This window comes from Megalopta genalis, chromosome 5 (assembly GCF_051020955.1).
Source record: "Megalopta genalis isolate 19385.01 chromosome 5, iyMegGena1_principal, whole genome shotgun sequence".
Classification (NCBI taxonomy): Eukaryota; Metazoa; Arthropoda; class Insecta; order Hymenoptera; family Halictidae; genus Megalopta; species Megalopta genalis.
This window is the reverse complement of record NC_135017.1, coordinates 31,526,604-31,546,617: the sequence shown is the minus strand read 5'-3', so window position 1 is coordinate 31,546,617 and position 20,014 is coordinate 31,526,604. Positions and strand designations below refer to the sequence as shown.

Genomic DNA, 20,014 nt, shown 5'->3' with positions numbered 1-20,014 from the left:
CTCTCACTCCCATTTTTATGATATCCGTAAATGTTACATTATAAAATTATTATTATTATTATTATGTTATATTTCATTATCCGTGAATGTTAGCAACTGGACATGTTGAATGCAGCGGTCAAGGAAAAGCGACCAGAATTGGTCAATCGTGAAGGTGTCATTTTCCACCAGGACAATGCTAGCCCACTCGGCAAAAATTGATGGATATTGGTTGGGAATTGATGTTACACCCACCATATAGCCCTGATCTCGCGCCATCGGATTACTATTTATTTCGATCCCTGGACAACTCCCTTCGTGGTAAAACTTTTAATGATGATGACGCTATAAAATCTCATTTAACTCAGTTTTTGGCCGAAAAGGATCAGACTTCTACGAGCGTGGAATTTTCAAGTTGTCAGAGAGATGGCAAAAGGTCATCGAACAAAATGGAAAATACATTACAGATTAAACTTCATTCCAAGTAAAAAAAATTTTTTATTTCATTGAACAAATCGGCAATTACTTAGTTGCCAACCCAATATCTTTTCGACAAGTAGAACACGTTAATCTAAAAATCTGAGCATTCATTTTCATTAGCATGAACAATTTCATGGATAGGTTTTACACAGATAATGTTCCAATGTTCAGTTTCGTACAAGTTATCGAGATCTTGTTCATACTGGTTTCTTTTAGCAGAATGTACCGTGTATGATTGAAATTTATTTTTTATCAGCTATGAAGTATCATTGTATCATTATCGTGCTAGTAATTACCATCAGAAAAATGTCATTACAAGAACTCGAGAAAGATAACTTTGACGAAAAAAGTTATGAAGCGCGATATTCGTCATTCCAAATCAAACAATTAAGTCCTGTCCTATTTTCAGGTGTTAACAGAAGTAATTCATTAAAAAATATTAAAGGAAGATGTTGACATACTGAATAAAAAGGTGATCAAAATACGTTCTATACAAAATATTCGTAAATGATTAATACGCTTTCAGTTGTTCTACCAAGCTGTGTATTATACTTCCACAATCATAAGTTCTGGCATTTGAAGGGCCACTTTAGAAGAATCACATCTCTTTGCGAAATTATGGTCCAAGAACTGATTGAATAGTAGTGCTTGGATTGATTTGACGCATCCAACAAATAATTGTTCGGCAATTATCGTGTATGTGTTATGTAAATACCTCATATGTAAATTCCTTGTAATAACAATTTAGTGGAGAAGTTGGATACCTTTCTCCTGTATCAACACATTAGTTAGTCAACATTAACTATGATACATGTTGCCCGAAATAATCGAAGTAAATAATGTGCACGTTTTTCTTTTGATTGACGATGAAGTTTGCTCCTTCTTTTCCATTCTAATTTACGTAATTGATCAAATATACAGGATTTCCATCAATAAGTGCCGTTTAAAATAATTGGTAAACTGTTTACTTTATGAAAGAAAGCGTCAAATGTATTTTTTATGTTTCTTTTCACGTAAAATGCGTTAACACAAGAAAAAAATTGTTATTAAATTTGTCTAGGTCATTTGAAGATTATTGATCACTCGGAAATGATTGATGTTGCTATGGGAAAAATTGTTTGCCACGAAGACTACACCGATGTTCAGCAGTCGAAGGAAGAAATTTTAAACATATTTTGTAGACAAGGTAAATGAAAAGTTAGAAAAGACCATCCTCATCTGTTGCACAAAAGATTATCTTCTCATGACCTGGAAGGTCGCCTCAAAGTCACTTCTAAATAGTGTTTTGAATTCGTATTTTTATGCTGTTTTATTGTAGCAAAATAAAAATAGAGCACTCCGTTTAAAAGAATTAAAATAACCTCCAAATAACCTTGAAAAACTTAGTAAAAAATGTTGTTCTTCCGTTAACGCATTCTACGTAAAAAAAAAACATAAAAAATACATTTGACGCTTTTTTTCATAACGTCAACCATTTGTCTGTTATTTCCAACGACACTTATCGATGGACACCCCGTATTTTGTATGCCATATGAAATACAAACGAGTCCGTTTGAAAAATGCGTCCAAATCGAATGATCCACAGGACAACCCAATGTATAAATGCAATCAATTGATATCTCTTTTGCTGGAACCGAAAAGTATTCAGTTGTCATTGATTTCTGCGATTTAAATATTCGTACCTATATTCGAAATGGTCACCCAAAAATCAATGGTCTTTTCCGACCCTAATTCCTCGTAATCCCATTTCTGTTGTACGGTGACAGATCCATTAGGCTCTACGTTAACCCACTTGTTCTCGTCTCTAAGCTTATAGGTTTCATTCTCGTTTTCTTTCTCCAAATAGAACGCGATCTTCCCCTGGACATCTCCATCCGCTTCGGTGAAGTCCACTTTCTTCGTTGGCCTGACGGCTCTGGTTACCCGTCGTTTCTCTATCCGATGGGTCTGCACCTCCTCTGGTTCCAAGGTTATGAATCGAACGATAACCTTCGCAGGTTTCTCGGCCGATAGACTCGGGCTCCGTACATCGTGAGCCTCCACGGTCACCACGTACTCGGCGACCTCGTTCACAGCGATTTCCGGCTCGTTGGCCAACAGCAGTTCACCAGTCTGCGGAACAACGACCAGCAATCGACTGGGCGTGAGCAATTTGTAGGCGACCTTATCGCCGTCGGCGTCTTTGGCGAGGACTTTGCCCACGGTGGAGAAACGTTTCCATCCCGTCAAAGAGACGCCGTTCTTGTCGATGGCGTCCTCGTTCGAGCCGAGCACCGTCGGTCTGATCTCGAACGTGTACAGCTCCTTCTCGAAGACCGGCCTGTTGTCGTTCTCGTCGAGGATGTGCACCACGCCATTGATCTGCGAGGTGCTGAGAAAGTTCCCGTCGGAAGCGTATATCGCGACCGTGTACAGTTTCTTCGCCTCCCGGTCCAGGGGCTTCGCGGTGACCACCCTGACGCCCACCTTCTGGCTGTTCAACGTCAAATTGAACCCGGTCTGATTCGAGTTCTCCTCTTTAAGGGCGAATGCTCTTTCCCCGGTCTCGTCCGGCAAGATGGCGTAATGGACTGGGAAGCTACCGCCTGCGCGTAGAACGGGGAAACCGTCGATCAAGGTGCCCAGCGCAGAGTTCTCCGTTACCTCCCCTTCGCCGAGATGGTCGTGCGAGAAGGTGATCATGTTACTGCGATTAATCACGTAGAGACGAAGGAAATGAGTTTCGGTGCCGTTCGCCAGATCCTCGAGAACGATTAGATTCACGGGCTGGTCGACCAGCGGTGATAAGTCGGACGTGGTCATCACCAGACCGTTCCCAAGCACGGTGAAGTAGTTGGAATAATCGTTCTCCATCAGACGGAAGTTCGACGGACGTTTTGTGTTGAACTGCGTCACTTCGTAACCTGGATAAACATCGTGAGGCAAAACCGCTACCTTGTCACCCACCGATGTGGCCACTAGCAGGACCGTCACGACTAGTATACGCCACATCGTTCTGCCTCTTGTCCTCTCCGCTCGCAGTACGGCCGCGTTGTTACTAGAGCATGAGTACCGACACCTTCTGAAAACAGAAACAACGAAGACGCTGTTAGTACAACATTCTTTGGATACGATCTGCTTAGCGATACGCGATAACAAGGAGGATATACTGTACAGTAAAAGTCCACTTACAGTCGGGGGGGGATATATATATAAATGGGGGGGGATATATATATATATATATATATATATATATATATATATATATATATATGTGTGTGTGTGTGTGTGTGTGTTATACCTATATTGCCCACAAGCAGTCGTTTTGACTGCTTGGGAAATTTAAAATAATCAAATGACTCTTATTATTGAATTGTGTAAATTTCTTATATGACCAGTTCGTCTCTGTAATGAAATAACATTTTTCACTTTTTTCGATTACCGTTACACGATAAATTGTCGATTTGGACGTATGCTAGATAAGTTGCAGTTGCTCAATAAGCTAAAGTAGTACTTGTTATTCGTATCATTATGTTATTCGTATCTTAAATTTTTGTTATTGTTAATATTTACTAATAACCTGTTATATAACTGTAAATAATATAAAAAAATATTAAAAATTAATTTTCAACAAATTTCTTTACACATTAGTTATTCTTTCACAATGCAGTCATTTTGACTGCTTTTGGGTAACATAGGTATATACTAAGTTTCAGTCTTTCTAGTGTTAATATAGCATCATAATTACATGTTTAAGCTTTATTTACCATTTATGATTCGAATAACATTGAAAATAAATATCAACAGTCGGTGCAAACCCAAATTATGTTTAAACAAAAGAATCAACAAATTACAGGAAGACAGAAATAAGTGGATATTCAAGTTGATATATTATTGTGAGAGAGGAATGAATTTTCCAGTACTTATTCAGGCTCCGTACAAGTAAAATTCAGTGTTGAGTAGTATCAAAATGCCAGAAACAGCTGAAATATCATACCAAATCCGCAATTTAATCCTTTCGGACTGTCGAAATAAGTTAAGTTGTCGTCTTATAAGACGTCTTAATATCAAAAAGTGCGATGGAAAAAATATGGAAAATATTAGGTCTACCGGAAAGTTCTGTCCGATAGTGTCACTTCAAGTTTCAATCCATATGCACATATGTTGATTTGAGACATATATGACTATCTCTCTTTATCATTGCATTTACACACATGTACTCTCCTAAGTATATACTACAATAAATATTATTAAATGTATGAAAATTGTGTTATTTTCTTTCAATTCAAAAACGGACAGAACTTTCCGGTAGACCTAATATATGGAAATACTGTAGAGAATTTAAGACATTGTGGACGAAAACGTTCTACTATCATACGAGAATACTGTCTAATTGTTTCAGAATGTCGACGAGAGCCAACGATCTTCTCACGACAGATTCTAAATGCACTAGGATTAGATGTGTCGACGAAAATTATAAAACGGAGGTTGCACGAAATGGGACTAAAATCTTGTAGAGTAAAGCGTAAACACGAAGAAACATTTGGCTTCTACTAAAGAATTTGTTAATATGCCTATATCATTTTGGAAAAGAAAAAATAATACGGTCTGATGAATCAAAATTTGAAATGCGACAATCGAAGAAAAGCAAAAAGTCTGGAGAAAAACAAATGAAACGTACGTAAAATCATGTATCACAGCAACGATTAAATTTAGAGGTGCTTCATTAATGGCGTGGGGTTGTTTTTCATGGAATGAAACTTGGCGGGAGCCGAGCAGTTCATATAACCGTGTAGGTTCATGTAATAGAAGTCCGCTGATTACCTTCACTACTTGTAACTTTTCGTTCGAATAACCAGAGTTCGCGTACAAATAAATGTATCACACATTCAATTCATTTCACAGATGATAACAATACTTGTATCCTAGGTGTTCACATAATTAGAGTAGCTCTCGACAGTAGTTCAGCAGAAGTTCGCTAAGGGCGTTGACCTAAATTTCGTTTCAACAAATGGAGTTCTACTACAATAGCATTGGTTGACTGTAATAATGTTGTGTTATTTTCATATTACATTGAGAATCTTTATGGAAAATAATAATGCATTGATTTTAAAACCTAGGAGCCATGTGCACCTTGTTTTCTTCCTTAAATAATTTCGATGAATTAAAATTAATACATCAATATTCTCAGTTTTTTCTAATCTTTTCATTATTTTAACCATTAATATACGTTATTGTAATTATTTGAAAATTCATGTAATCCTCTATTAACTCATCGAGTTTGCAATGTTTCAACGTTTTACTTGCACCTACTAATCTGGATGTATGCAATATTTATTGAAACAATAACATCGTCGAACAGTCGAAACAGTTCCGGCTCCGAATGGTGCACACAGAAGGGTCAAAAGACGCCCTTTAACATTCTAATTCAACACTATTTTTAACAAAGTAGTCAAGAGATACCGTTTAAAATTTTAATTTGACACTGTGTTTATTAAAATCAAAATTTTTAATTGAATGAAATAAAAATAGGTATATAAGATCGGTAAAAACCGTGTTAATATTAGGTCTACCGGAAAGTTCTGTCCGATAGTGTCACTTCAAGTTTCAATTCATATGCACATGTTGATTTGAGACATATATGACTATCTCTCTTTATCATTGCATTTACACACATGTACTCTCCTAAATAAACTGAAACAAAGATGTCTCATGTCATTGTTAAGTGAGACGCGATCGTGAAAACATGACTACCGATGATAATGCCAGATCACATGCTGCTTTGGCGACTTGTCAGAAAATCCCAGAGCTAGGCTGGGAAATTCTGTCATATCCACCATATTCCCCGGACCTAGCACCCTCCGATTGTCATTTGTTTCTCTCTTTGCAAAACTTTTTACAGGAAAAAAATTCAAAACTGAAGCTGATGTCAACCAAGCACTAGTTGAGTTCTTCGCCTCTAAAAATGAATCATTTTTAACAAATGGCATTTACAAGTTGCCGTCACGCTGGCAAGAAGTCATAAGTAACGATGGAAAGTATATTCTACAATAAATATTATTAAATGTATGAAAATTGTGTTATATTTCAATTAAAAAACGGATAGAACTTTCCGATAGACCTAATATATCAGAACTCTAGTACACGGTGGTGAGCTTGAACGTCGATATTACATGCTTGAACAGGAAATCGGAAATGGCTCGCTCGTTCATCAAAGCTAACAGCCTTAGATAATTATTTACGGAGAATATTAAAACAGGATGTGTACAGTGAATTACCAATAATTAAATAAACGAATACAGACATGAGAGATTGTGTGCAGAGAGCATGCACTGTGATTATCTAAATTAGACTATTTATTAATCCAAGCAAAATGGAAATATAGAAAAGTGCAAATATAGAAAAAAAGTTGATCAAAATAAGAAGGTAACTTTCTTAATTGGTACGTACAATTACTAGACTGTGGATTCTTATGCATTAATGGCAAGTGTAAAATTTTAAAAATGCAAGGAAACATACAAATTAACAAAATCTAATAGCAGTTTTACTTCATCTCTACAGTGATTAATATTTTAGTCGACGTGTTTCTCTCTTTAACTATAATTTTTGTAAAATGATGTATGAAAAGGAGAATTTGTCCAAATCTAATAATTACCGTACCGACTAAAAAGTATCATCACTCAAGCAAAAAATTCCAATTTTAATGAAATTTATCGTGATAAAATCGTGGTGATTCCTAGCTAAAGAGTGACAAGGATTCTAACAAATTTCTATTGTATTAATTTGTCGTTTTCTATGACTATTAATTAATACTTTCGACATATTCCTCTCTCTATAGTAAATATCCACGTTACCCTAGAAAATAACATTTACATTTTTGTACATTTTGTAGTTATCTCGAAAAAATTCAGATCATGACAATTTCATCAATTATCAATAGAATTATTCCGTATTGTATCGATACCGTGTTCTTCGAAGTATCGTGTGCTATCAGTATTAACAATTGACTCTATTTTATAATAATTAGTCTGCGGATTTTTCTGCAAAATAAAACTCGTCTGCATTAATTACAATATACCAATATTGAATCGACATTTATTCTTATTCTTAATAATTTTAACGAGTTTAAAAGAACGCAACAATACTTTAAAACTGTTTGAATGTTTTTACTCATTCGCATACTAACTACACATTTTTATCGTAAATGCATAAGATCCACAGTCTACTAATAAGTAACACACAAATTAAGTTATCCTATAAACAATATACATAAATGATATTGCAGTTTTAGTGCTAGCACTGCGAAAAAAATTCACAGACCGTTTCTGGCGCTTTTGTCGTAAAACATATTGCAAGCATAAAAATTAGAGTTGTCAATGGTAATTTTATTGTAGAAAACGATGGAAATTAGTTGACCATGTATCTAGACAAAACACTGTGATAGAAAAATCACATAATGAGAAGGTACAACTAGATCTAAAACTAGGAAACATATACTGCATTTTAAGGTAGACGTATTTTCTCTCAGTGCAAAGCAAAAAATGGTGTACTACATCCCCCTCCAAAATTGTTAGGATACTTGCTGATTTAATATAAATTGTAATCTTTCATTCAGTTTAGGTAATGTTTTATGTTTAGAGTTTAGAAGTGTTTATTACTTACGCAGTTAGTTTAGCAATTTCTTGCATTTTGTTCGATTAAAACGTATGCCGAGTTCATTTCGTACGATATATTTTCGAAATATGTGGAACATTTTACAACATGTATGCAACCAAAATAGGATCAGAAATAGTAGACAAACTATTATAATAAAACAGATGCCGAAATTAGTCCAAGAAGTAATTAGAAAACGCGATGGATATATCGTCGAAAAGAAAATTAAATTTTCTTTTATTGTAACATAAAAAATTATAATGTAAAAAATATATAGATATATATGTACTTTTTACAGTTTCATATAATCGACTTTGAAATAAATTAGAGAAATTATAACAATTTCCTATCGGTTTCCCAAATTTTCTTTTAATTTTCTGTGAGTGTCGTAATATACTTTTGGAAGGGAGTGTATGTCATGCCGTGGATACAGAGCTCTGGCGTAGTACCAAACGGAAAGGAATTTGAATATTATCCAGAGATTTCAAGACAAAGCCGTAAGGACAATGATTGTTGCGCTATAATATGTCAACGATGACGTCTTCCATAAAGATCGTGCCCGTATTTATGCGATGGAACAAATCCAAAAGTCACGATAAAGCACAATAATGACCTGAAGCAATGTTCTTAGTGTATATACCCCGCACAAAATCTAACATGTACCTGAAATATTGGGGAAAGGTGCTATGAATTAGCCACCGTTTTTCATTTTGTAATAACATTCATGCGTATGAATTGTATCAATTATAAGTTCCGCATCATTAATCATATCAAGCATATGAGTAATAAGAGACTGACGGTGAAAGTACAATTTTTGGTAATTTTAGTAACTTTTGGAAGCGTTTCCCGAATTATTGTTGTTAAACTATATTTCACTTTTACTACAACTAGATTTCACTTTTACTACAACTGAACAAGCATTTCTTGGGTAACGCGTTTTTTAACGCAACTAAAAAATAAAATTCGTTAAACTTCGTTATCTTTCATTTGATGCTATTCCAGTTATTGGTTAAGTTGTCAATTTACTTGCTAAAATGAGATGAACACGAATGGTTATTAATTGGACATCCCTTTAAACCTTATTATAATTTTTGAATATACATTTATTTTATACTAAAAACTCTTACTTCGAATATCTTCTTCTTTAGCTTTTTCAGTTTAAACATACCATCTGAAAACGAGGCCTTGTTAATGCAAATCAAATACAAGATGCGGTAAACGGAATTCTACAGAAAGGATGTTCAATAAGATTAAGTGCATATCATGTCTGTTTAGTCATATAGTAATCGAAGAAATGATGCTAATATTAACCCCTTTCGTCAGACTGTCCCGTTCATAAATATCGATGTCTTTTTCAATACAACCAATTTATAAAAGGGCCAAACGCACTTTTTAAAAGATCGGAAAAATAATATGTAAATGTAGAAGTAGATTAATGGCATCATGGCAGATGTCCCAGTTTCCGTGCCTGTCCCTATTTCCGTGCCTCCGGATTGAAAACATATAGCAAAAGAAAATTGTTATATATAAATTGATGATCTATTTTCTTATTAGGTTTACCTATCAACATGTAAGATTCAGAGAGAGATACTACATTTTTCACATGTCAAAATGTAATAAACATTTTGCAATTGATGCTACAGCAATTCTGAGGCATTTTAATAGTATGTCTTGTTAATAATCATAAAAAACGCTTGCTGAAGGTATTCGCATAAATTAATTATTAATATGATTTACGTCGTACAAAACGCATAACATGCCGTAAGAGGGTTTCATTTAATACTAACAACGATAAAAAAACACTAATCACGTATATTTTTATATTTTTAATATACAATAAATCCAGAAATAGGATCAGATTTTAGAGCCATATTTCAGTGCCCTCTTGTATTAGACTGCGTAATCTAATCTTACCTCATTTTCACTCGAAACAGTATTATGAGAAAAGAAGAACAGATCGGAAACGTTATTAATTTCAACGATAAAAACTACTAATCATGCATGTTTTTATATGTTTTAAATAAATCCAGATGTAAGATCAGATTTTAGAACCTGTCTGTATGTCAGTGTCCTCTTGTATTAATCTGCGTAATCAAACCTAATCCCACTTTGTGAAAACAATATTATGAGAAAAGAAAAACAGATCGGAAACGTTATTACAAGAAGCACAGTAACTGCAGGAGATACCTATAAAGTGGTAATCGGGGGCACAGAAGTATGGACATGGGCAGGCACAGAAATACGGGGATCGGAATCATGTGCAGAGGTCCACCAGGGCATGGAATTATGGTCAGAAACACCTTTTTTGCTATTGCATTAAACACATTATTAAGTTGCTAATTTTTATTATGCAGAAAGATATGTTTAAAGCAAAAATGTCTGAATAATCGATATATATATATATATGTTTAGTGCATTAAATGAAAATTATAGAATTTAACAACCGTTTCGGCAAAGCAGAAATTGACGGCGCGGAAATTGGGGCATCTACCCTAGTTGACCTTTTTAACGGTATTAGGAATACAATGATCTTTCGGTTTTTTTCGTATCGTATTCGAAACAAATGCACCCTTTCAAAAGCCACCTCTCCTCTGCAATAGAAAACCGAAAAGAACAAAACTGCCCAACCTACAAAATTACAAATAATAAAATAAGATGAGAACACTGTTCAGCTGTTAAGTGTTATCCACAGATATCGGGTATTCGACATCGTTGGTTAATTATTGAATCAAAGGACGAGTTGTACGTCAGGATAACCGGTGTGTACGAGATCAATGAAATTCGCAATCCATTACCGGAGAACGTAACACAGCTAAGGACAAAGCTTTGAAAGACCATTGGACCCCTGTGACTTAGGGATGAAGCTACGACAGGATTTATTACCAGCCAAGTGATCTACCATGTTCCCATGCCGATCATTCAACGAAAACTGCAACAGAGACGAAGAGTGGTAGCATTGAACTGGCAATAAATTATTTCGACGGGTGTAATTCGTGTCCCTGATTCGAATTTATGTCTCCCTTTAAACAGAGCGCGCGCTCGCAATGCTGCCCATATGCCCACACACATATCAAAGCCAACATCGCGTTAGCATAACGAGCAATTCCCGTGCTAGAGCTCACAATTTTTCATATACGCGCAACCTCTTGATTGTGGTTTGTCCCGCTGGGAACTGAAAGCAAATAATTTGCACAAGCGATTCTGCTTCGAATCGAGAAACACACCTGCGTAACTACGGTGCAGATATATAGGGTGTCCAGTTGAAAACATTAAATTTAAATGTACAGTAAATTCTCCTGAATTTTTCTTTAGCTTGTAAACAAAAATGGACAATTTGGAAACAGGAGATACGATTATTCGAGCCTTGAACCTCGTTTTTATTGGGTAGGCAACTAAGTAATTGCAGATTTTAGATATAGATGTCTCTCACTCCCATTTTTATGATATCCGTAAATGTTATATTATAAAATTATTATTATTATTATGTTATTTTTTATTATCCGTGAATATTAGCAACTGGACAAATTGAATGCAGCGGTCAAGGAAAAGCGACCAGAATTGATCAATCGTAAAGGTGTCATTTTCCACCAGGACAATGCTAGGCCGCACACGTCTTTGTCCACTCGGCAAAAATTGTCTGCTATTGGTTGAGAATTGATGTTACACCCACCATATAGACCTGATCTCGCGCCATCGGATTATCACTTATTTCGATCCCTGAACAACTCCCTTCGTGGTAAAACTTTTAATGATGACGACGCTGCAAAATCTCACTTAACTCAGTTTTTGGCCGAAAAGGATCAGACTTTCTACGAGCATGGAATTTTCAAGTTGTCGGAGAGATGGCAAAAGGTCATCGAACAAAATGGAAAATACATTACAGATTAAACTTCATTCGAAGTAAAAAAAATTTTTTATTTCATTGAACAAATCGGCAATTACTTAGTTGCCAACCCAATATAATTGTTGACAATATGCAAGTATAAAAATGAGCCGCGAAGCTCGAATATATATAATCGTATCTTCTCTTCCCAAATTAGAGAGAATTTACTGTACCTGGAAAGAACAACACAGTTTAGGGAGAAGTGTTAAATATAAAAGTTACTCGATTTCAAGGGAGAAATACAACTGCGTTATTTATCTTTTCCTTATTGATCCTTTTGAAGGTTACTTCGAAGGTAACTCTGATCATACTGTAAAGCAGATATTACGCGTGTTCAAAACGCAAAGATAGATTCAAGCTAAAATGGTACAACAAATAAAGACGTTTCATAAGTGAACAATTTCTTCATTTTATTAAACATTCTTATAAGATAAAATCTGATTAAAAAAAGATCCATACAAGATCCATACAAGAGTTTTTTTCTTTTTTGCGTAGAATATATAAAAATCTGCAAATTAAGATATAGGTTTCCATTTTAAGAAACAAAGTTACCCTCTAAATAACCTTCAAAGTGATCAACAACAACAAAAAATAAATAACTAGTTTTATCTCCCTCTTGAAACCCAGTAATTTTTATCTTTAACATTGTTATTTAACACAAGTTTTCAAATGAACACATACTATGTTTTAAAGATACATAGAATAGTTGACGAGAGAGAGAGAGAGAGAGAGAGAGAGAGAGAGAGAAGCTTGGGAAACATCAATAACGCATTCTCCCTATGAAAGTTTCTAACTCGATCTCCCCTGTCTTATTCCATTTACAGTTTTATGATTCGCAAATATATTTATCACAAATATCGTAATAAACGAAAATGTTTTTATTCAAAACTGTTTAATGTCCTTCCATAAATTGTACAACAGCTCTAGTCTTGATTGCGAGCACAAACGTGAGTCCAGAAATTGTTGGCACGCGTATACTGGGTGAGTCTCATAACATGACGACATCAAATAACTCATAAAATATTTTTATATTTATATATATATTATATTATATATTAATAATATATGTATTATATATATTATTATATATATTTATATATTTATATAACATAAAACTGTGTGTGTGTGTGATTAGAAAATCAGTTTTATGTTATTTTACTTTCTTATCAAGATACGAAGGTCACCTTCAATTTTTTTAATGGGATAGTTAATATTTCTTCCCAAATTCGAATAAAGCGTTGAATTCTACATAAAAAAGTATTACATCAAATCGGGTCTAAGATACATAGTTAATAAGATATTAGCAAAATAAGTTTTATTTTAAGCGATGTTCGGACTGCAAATATTTTTTCATATAACAAATATTTTACGAGTTATTTCAGGTCGTCGTTTTATGAGACTCATCCTATATACTTACAGAAGAATGCATGCAATAAGTGATTTGCGAAAATATTTTTAATGCTTTTTTAGTTATAATATATATTTTATAAATAACAGTACTTATTAAGAAATAAAAATAACAATCGATAACAAAATATATGCTTTTCCGATTTCACAAAAATATTGATACGGTATATTTTCTATAATATTAAACACAAACCTCATGATCTTCAAACATTTTTGTTAACCATAAAAATAATGTACCACTACTGAGAATATCTGCACTCAATTTATTCAATACTATACACGATAACGAGTAATGAAAGTACAGAAACAAGTGTAGATATGGGAAAAATAACAATTTTGCACTGGGACGATGACAAGTCATACTGAGAAATTGGCAAAATAATCGACAGAATTTTAGTGCAATTTTAGTGTATTGAACATATTTTTACGAATCACATATATGATGCATTCTTTTATTATTATAACATGTGACAATAATTTTGTCAAGTGATTCTCGGCAAATGTAACAACTTCCGCAATAATAACGTCTTTCTTCGAATTCTATATTTTCGATTCGTATTGAAGCATGCTAAGAAACATCTTTAAAAAAAATATCTTAGAAGTGTCAGCTATTCAAAAAAAACAAACACGAAATTTTGCTATTTTAGATAACTTTACATTCGCCCTCAGAAGTAGAAGCGAACTAGCGATATTCGATAATATCAATAGTTTCTGTTAGTTTAGAAAAACTATCGATGACTGTCGATAGTACTATCGATAATGCTCTCTCTTTAGAGATAGCGTGAAAAATACGTATAGTATAATGTATAAAACATAAAGTTTCAGAGACACAAAAGAGTTTCAAAAATATATAAGTTCTATATTATATTCTTTTTACAATATAATAAGCATACAATAATAAAGTATAATAATATAAAACTATATCTGCAATAGATTAAAATTTATAACAACGACAGATTTTTATTAGGGTGTCGATATTTTTTTTTAATTCTGCTTTGCTAAATATTTTCCTCGATTTTATCGAAAATGCCGGTATGCAAAAATATATATATATATATAAATAAGCCTTTACTGGAGTTATGCAAAAAATATTTTTGCATACCGGCATTTTCGATAAAAATTATATATATATACTAAATTTTAGAAGCATTTTTCTCGAAACTATGTTTTTCTGGACGGTGTCCTTGATATCTCGATACCTACTTAACTAATTGACTCAAAATTTTAAGTACGCATTTAGTACATGCCTGACCACAGCACCTACTATAATCAATCAAAAATTTTTACTTTGCCTATTTTTTAGGGCTCCGAAGTTGAACAAAACATGCAAAAATCGATAATCGAATTTCAAAGTATCGCTACTTTTTTTTAATTACCGACTTGTTTCTTTTGTTCTAGTACCTGCTATAGCAAAATTCATGCTAATTAAGGAATTTTCACGTTTTTTAATTTCAGACAAGCAGAATGGCCGGAATCATAGACACCGTGAGACGACTTTTTTAAAAAGCGACTATGTTTGAGAGTATGCAGTGCCACTCATTTTAACTTCTTTTGTTCCAAAAAATTTTAAAACGTCGTTGAAACACGCACAAATAAACCTTGTCAATTTAATTGGAAAAGGTAAAATAGTTCCTTTGCAAAATATGCCATAACAAAGTTAAAAAAAAACACACACACTTCATACTAGAATACTCCTTTAAGGCATTTGCATTCACCTATAAATAATAGAAGTATTTATAAATAAATATATTATCAAAGCAGCATAGAAATATCGAAAAGCTCATTTATTATGTATTGCCTTCCAGTTTATTGGCTACTCCGATGGAAACTATCGATAGTAAGACGAACAATCGATAGTTTTCGGTAGCGAAATAACCATCGATAGTATGTACTGTCGAATCGATAGTTCTCCACCTCCTACTCGGAAGGCAGGTGTAGAAGCAGCCACAAGGGGCGGAGGCCAGGAAATGTCGTTCCAGAGTAATGTGTATTGGAAAATAAACACAACATGGATCCGGCGGTCGCCGTTGCTTGGTTAATAATGTATCGAGAATAGAAATTTTTCCCATTAATAAACGTATCTCCTGGTACCATGTTACGTAAACATTAGTATCTATCTCAACACGGGTTAATCTACTGCCTTACTCGTGCACGAACACCCTACATGTTGACATAACGGGTGGTTTTCATATTATCAGAATATTACCGGAATATGTATAGGTTTTAGATATCGCCGTAGTATTTTACCACCGTGGTGTGTTATAAGACATTACGTAACATATCAAATTTTATCATCTCAATTTCAGATGCAATTTTCTTCATCAGTTTAGTTTTAGACTTTTAATTGCGATTCGAAATGGTATCAAACGAAACATAGTTAATGTCTTTATTAATTTGTTACGACAAATAAAGGTATAAATAAAGGTGTAACAAACCTCGTTATAATTTCATAAAATCGTGTAAACCTGGGTTCGAAATAAATAGGTGCCATCAGATGTGAAGAAGAATTCTGTTCGTACTTAATCCTTTCGTTCAACAAAGTATCTGTTCTAGTGGAACTTTTACGGAAAGTACTCTTACACCTCGGAAACTTTTTCAATAAACGTTGTCGTAGTACCGATATATTTTAGAATCAGTAGATCAAAAATTTCATGGGGTCAAATTCTTTTAGAAAGTTAAGTACAGAAATTACCAACAAAATCAATAAAACAACAGATTATTATATGCTAAATTTATTTAATAGTATTAAAAAATCAATAAAACAACAGATTATTATATGCTAAATTTATTTAATAGTATTATGTAATATCGTTTACAAATTAAAAGAAAAACAAAAAATATTGAATTTGAAAAATTCAATTTAATTTTACAAACGAAGCATTTACTAAATTTATAAGATTTAAATTATTTTTATACGAGGGAAATGCGACTCCTTTTAAAGAGGAATTTTTTATCGAAATACTAAAAGCAAAAAATTTGCAAAAATATGTTCAACCAAATGATGCATATTTTGATTAGTAAAATATTCATTTAATTTAAAAACAACAATTAGTCCTTGTCTTCGAATAATTGGACATTTCACATTACTCGATCTAATATAACATGTATTTAATTTCCTGCTTAAAATCTAGAAAACTACTTTTCAAAAGGATCGGTTTTAGTTTAGAATCAGTAATCATTTCTATCATTATAATATTATTCACTAAATAAGATTTGGCCTTTGTTTTAATGGTTGATAACTTTTTTTATATTCATTAATACAGTATCTATTCTGCTTATGGAAAAACTTCTATTTTTTAATTTTATTAATTCTAGTCTAATCAAAATTTTTAATTCCAAGAATTCTATTACATAATCTGTTTTAATTGGAACCTATAATATGAGAATTTTTCTAAAAAGTATCTCATGTAATAAATTCCAATGTAGCTTATGAAAAAGTTCGAGCAGATTTTTGATCCCTCATTGAAACACGTAATTTGAAGATCGTCGTAACTGCAGTAGTTTTATAAATGAAACAATATGGCAGCTGCAGTATGGTAAAGTAATTACTATACTGAAAATATTTGTATTAAAATATATGTATTATTATCGGGTTACATTTGAAATTGTCAACAACCACTTCACCGACGTTGTGAAATCATTGACACTCATTTTATCACGTTCAACTGCATTCAGCGACAATTATGATCTTCGACAATGTTATCATCGACTTAGAATTTCCTCGATACGAGGTGACGGTGTTTTTTCTACCGACGCGTTAACATCACAGTTCTTTAATCACGTTTCGTGTTACCGATATCAAATACACACTTATAGATATCGTTTTACCGGAATTATAAGGATTATTTTAAGAGAATAATAAAACAACACATGTACGTTACATATAAAAAATTAAATAATTATTTAATTACGCTTTTAAATTTTCTTGCAAATTGAATGATACATCACTTTGTTAAACATTATAGATTTTATAAAGTAAATGTAAACTTCAAAAATAAGTCATTGGCCGTGTGCTTTCAACTTACAAGTTGAATTAGGAAAACAAAAATTTACTTTGAATAAAAACCTATGGATACAACTATACATGTAATAAAATTACAAACATATTAAGTTAAGTTAATAGAATTAGAACAAGTGATGTAAAAATGACCTGTTCTCGGTTGAAATTAATGAAAAATTGCGATTTTCGCGATTTTTAATCGAAAAATTTGAACAGTTTTTTAACCATTGTCTAGTAAACGAATCCCTCTAACATTCCAAAAGAATTTAGATCGCTTTGCACAATTACAAAAAATCACCTCTTATTAACACGTTATAAGATTCTGTAAAATTTTCGAATACTGTGATTTGATAATATCCGTTACAACTTTTTTGGTAACGAGTGATATTTAGGTACATTCGTTTATAAACGTTTAAGCACAAGGATATGATTAGTGAAATTTTATATTGCCAGTCACCGGTGACTGACGTAGCGCTTAACCTCTTGACCTACAATATCGTGTGGGACACGTAATGGAGATTCTGTACAGAGTCTAATAAATGTGTGTGTTATTTAGTTTGCTTAAACCGAAATAATATTCTATTTTGTTGTTGTTAATGTACAGCCATTGGGGAACATATATGCATGCAATAGATATGACTTTTTTTGTTCTTCTAGCAAAGAATGAACTACGAAGAAATTCTAGTAGTTATAACGGTAAAAAAAATCGTAGTGCAAGAGGTTAACATATTAATAGTCGAAGTAATATTATTATATTCCTCGAATGTATGACTCATTTTATCAATAGTGACTATTTTCTTTGAAATCTCCGGAGAATTTTTAAGTTATATTGTATGTGTTGATCGTAAGTTATTTTTACATAGAGAAGTTTAGTTAATAGGTTATGTCAGTAGAATATAGGTTAGAATCTCTAGGACATAAGAAACTAGATTTAAGTTGATAGGCAATAGATGAAGAGCGAGTGAGAAATGGGTGCATCGGGTGCGAAGAAAGACAGCGTGTCTATATTCAATCTATTTTCTGTTATTTATTAAATATTTTTATACATTTCTTGGTTCAAATCATTTGCCCACGATCCAACAAAAATCACCAACACTATGTTTTTATGTTGATTTGTTTCAATATCTTAAAGAATGTATTTATAGAATTCTCATATAATTAAGGTATACGACAACTACGACTGAAATTTGCAGTTTCTAGAAAAATGTATTCAAACGACAGTCATAAACGCGCGCGCATCTAGAGTTCTGGTTTTCAGGTCAAGCAATTGATGTGTCATGAACCGCCAGACACGACACAGACAGTCAATGAGTTCGTTAAGCGTGCGACGACGCATTTGATTATGTACAGCCGTGGATACGGTATTTTGAGGTCATAAAATCAGCTGTGTCATAAAGTATCACGTTGCGGTAGTCGGGACAATGGACTATCATTTGAATTTGATTCGAGTGCAAAATTTCTTTATGAAAGATCATTGTTCCGGCCACGACAATATAATTACTTTACGGCCCGATCGATTTTGCGACCCTAAAATATCATGTCCGTGACTATACCGATCATTTTTAGATGCCAATTATCACCCACTCGCGTTTGGAATGACCGGAAGTTCTAGCGTGTTAAAACCAAGTCGATAAGAAATCGTAAATTTTGATATCAGCACGAAATGTTGTCATTTTATTGGGACATTCCAAGTGCTGTAAAAGACCACGCGACGTACGTCAATCGAAATTTTATACTGTAGTATAAATAAATTGGAATAATACGTAAAACGGAATACTCATAGCCGGAACATATTATACGAGTTGAGATCCAGCTCAGTACAAAGACTTTTAGTTTATTTACTTCCTCATGTTTTAAAATTAGGTTAAACTTTACTTTACGGGTCCAGAGATTTTTGGCTCTTTTATGTACATTCTCGTAGACTTTCTCGAGGAAACTTCAAAAATTCTAGTCTCAAGGTGCGCAAATCATTGGTTCAAAAGTTATACGACTCTGGGCTCCTATAAAAGAGTTAACCCTTTGCACTCGAGTGGTGACTCTGACGCACCACTAAAATTGTTGCACCGTGTGCAAAAATAGTTTTTAAATTATCAAAACTTAGATATAAAAGATTGTTAAAAGCCTAACTGTTGTATGAGTCACAAGACTCAATTTCATATGCATGATATGAACTTTATTATATAAAATGGAAACACTATAAGTCAGAAAAGTTAATTTAGATTTACAATTAAAATGGCTTCGAGTGCAAAGGGTTAAAAAAACATCATTTTTTAATTCTTTTTGTCGTTTCTACTAATGTGCAATTTTTCCAAAAATTTATTTAGACGCTGTGTTGAAGGGCAACGATGCTGTATGGTTGTATGAGCGAGAATCACTTGGAGCGATTGTTTGATTTCGGGTCTTTGGCAATGCCGCGGTCAAACGATGAAGTGACTGTGAGTGAGTGACACGGGAAGTTTCTAACCGTCAATTTTTCAGTTTCGTTCGAGCCGCAGAGCAATGTGTATTTGAGCCGTTTATTTTGAAAGTGGCATAAGTCACTTTGTTTTTAAGTCGATATATTTAAGGGTTTACGTTTTAACACGTTTAAAAATATGGATGCTAACTTTCGAGAAGATTTACTTGTATTTGTT

The 20,014-nt window shown here is 33.4% G+C and overlaps 1 protein-coding gene across 8 annotated transcripts in view; it reads right to left on the bottom strand.

Moving 5' to 3' along the window:
* The window catches only part of LOC117227927 (neural-cadherin), a 716,163-nt gene that overhangs the window by 587,238 nt on the left and 108,911 nt on the right, over window positions 1–20,014 (bottom strand). For all 8 annotated transcript variants that reach the window (XM_033483477.2, XM_076522349.1, XM_033483481.2 and 5 more), the window contains exon 2: window positions 2,142–3,520. In XM_033483477.2, the coding sequence (XP_033339368.1) occupies window positions 2,142–3,450 (1,309 nt within the window). In that variant the 5' untranslated portion in view covers window positions 3,451–3,520. The remainder of the gene's footprint in view (window positions 1–2,141; window positions 3,521–20,014) is intronic.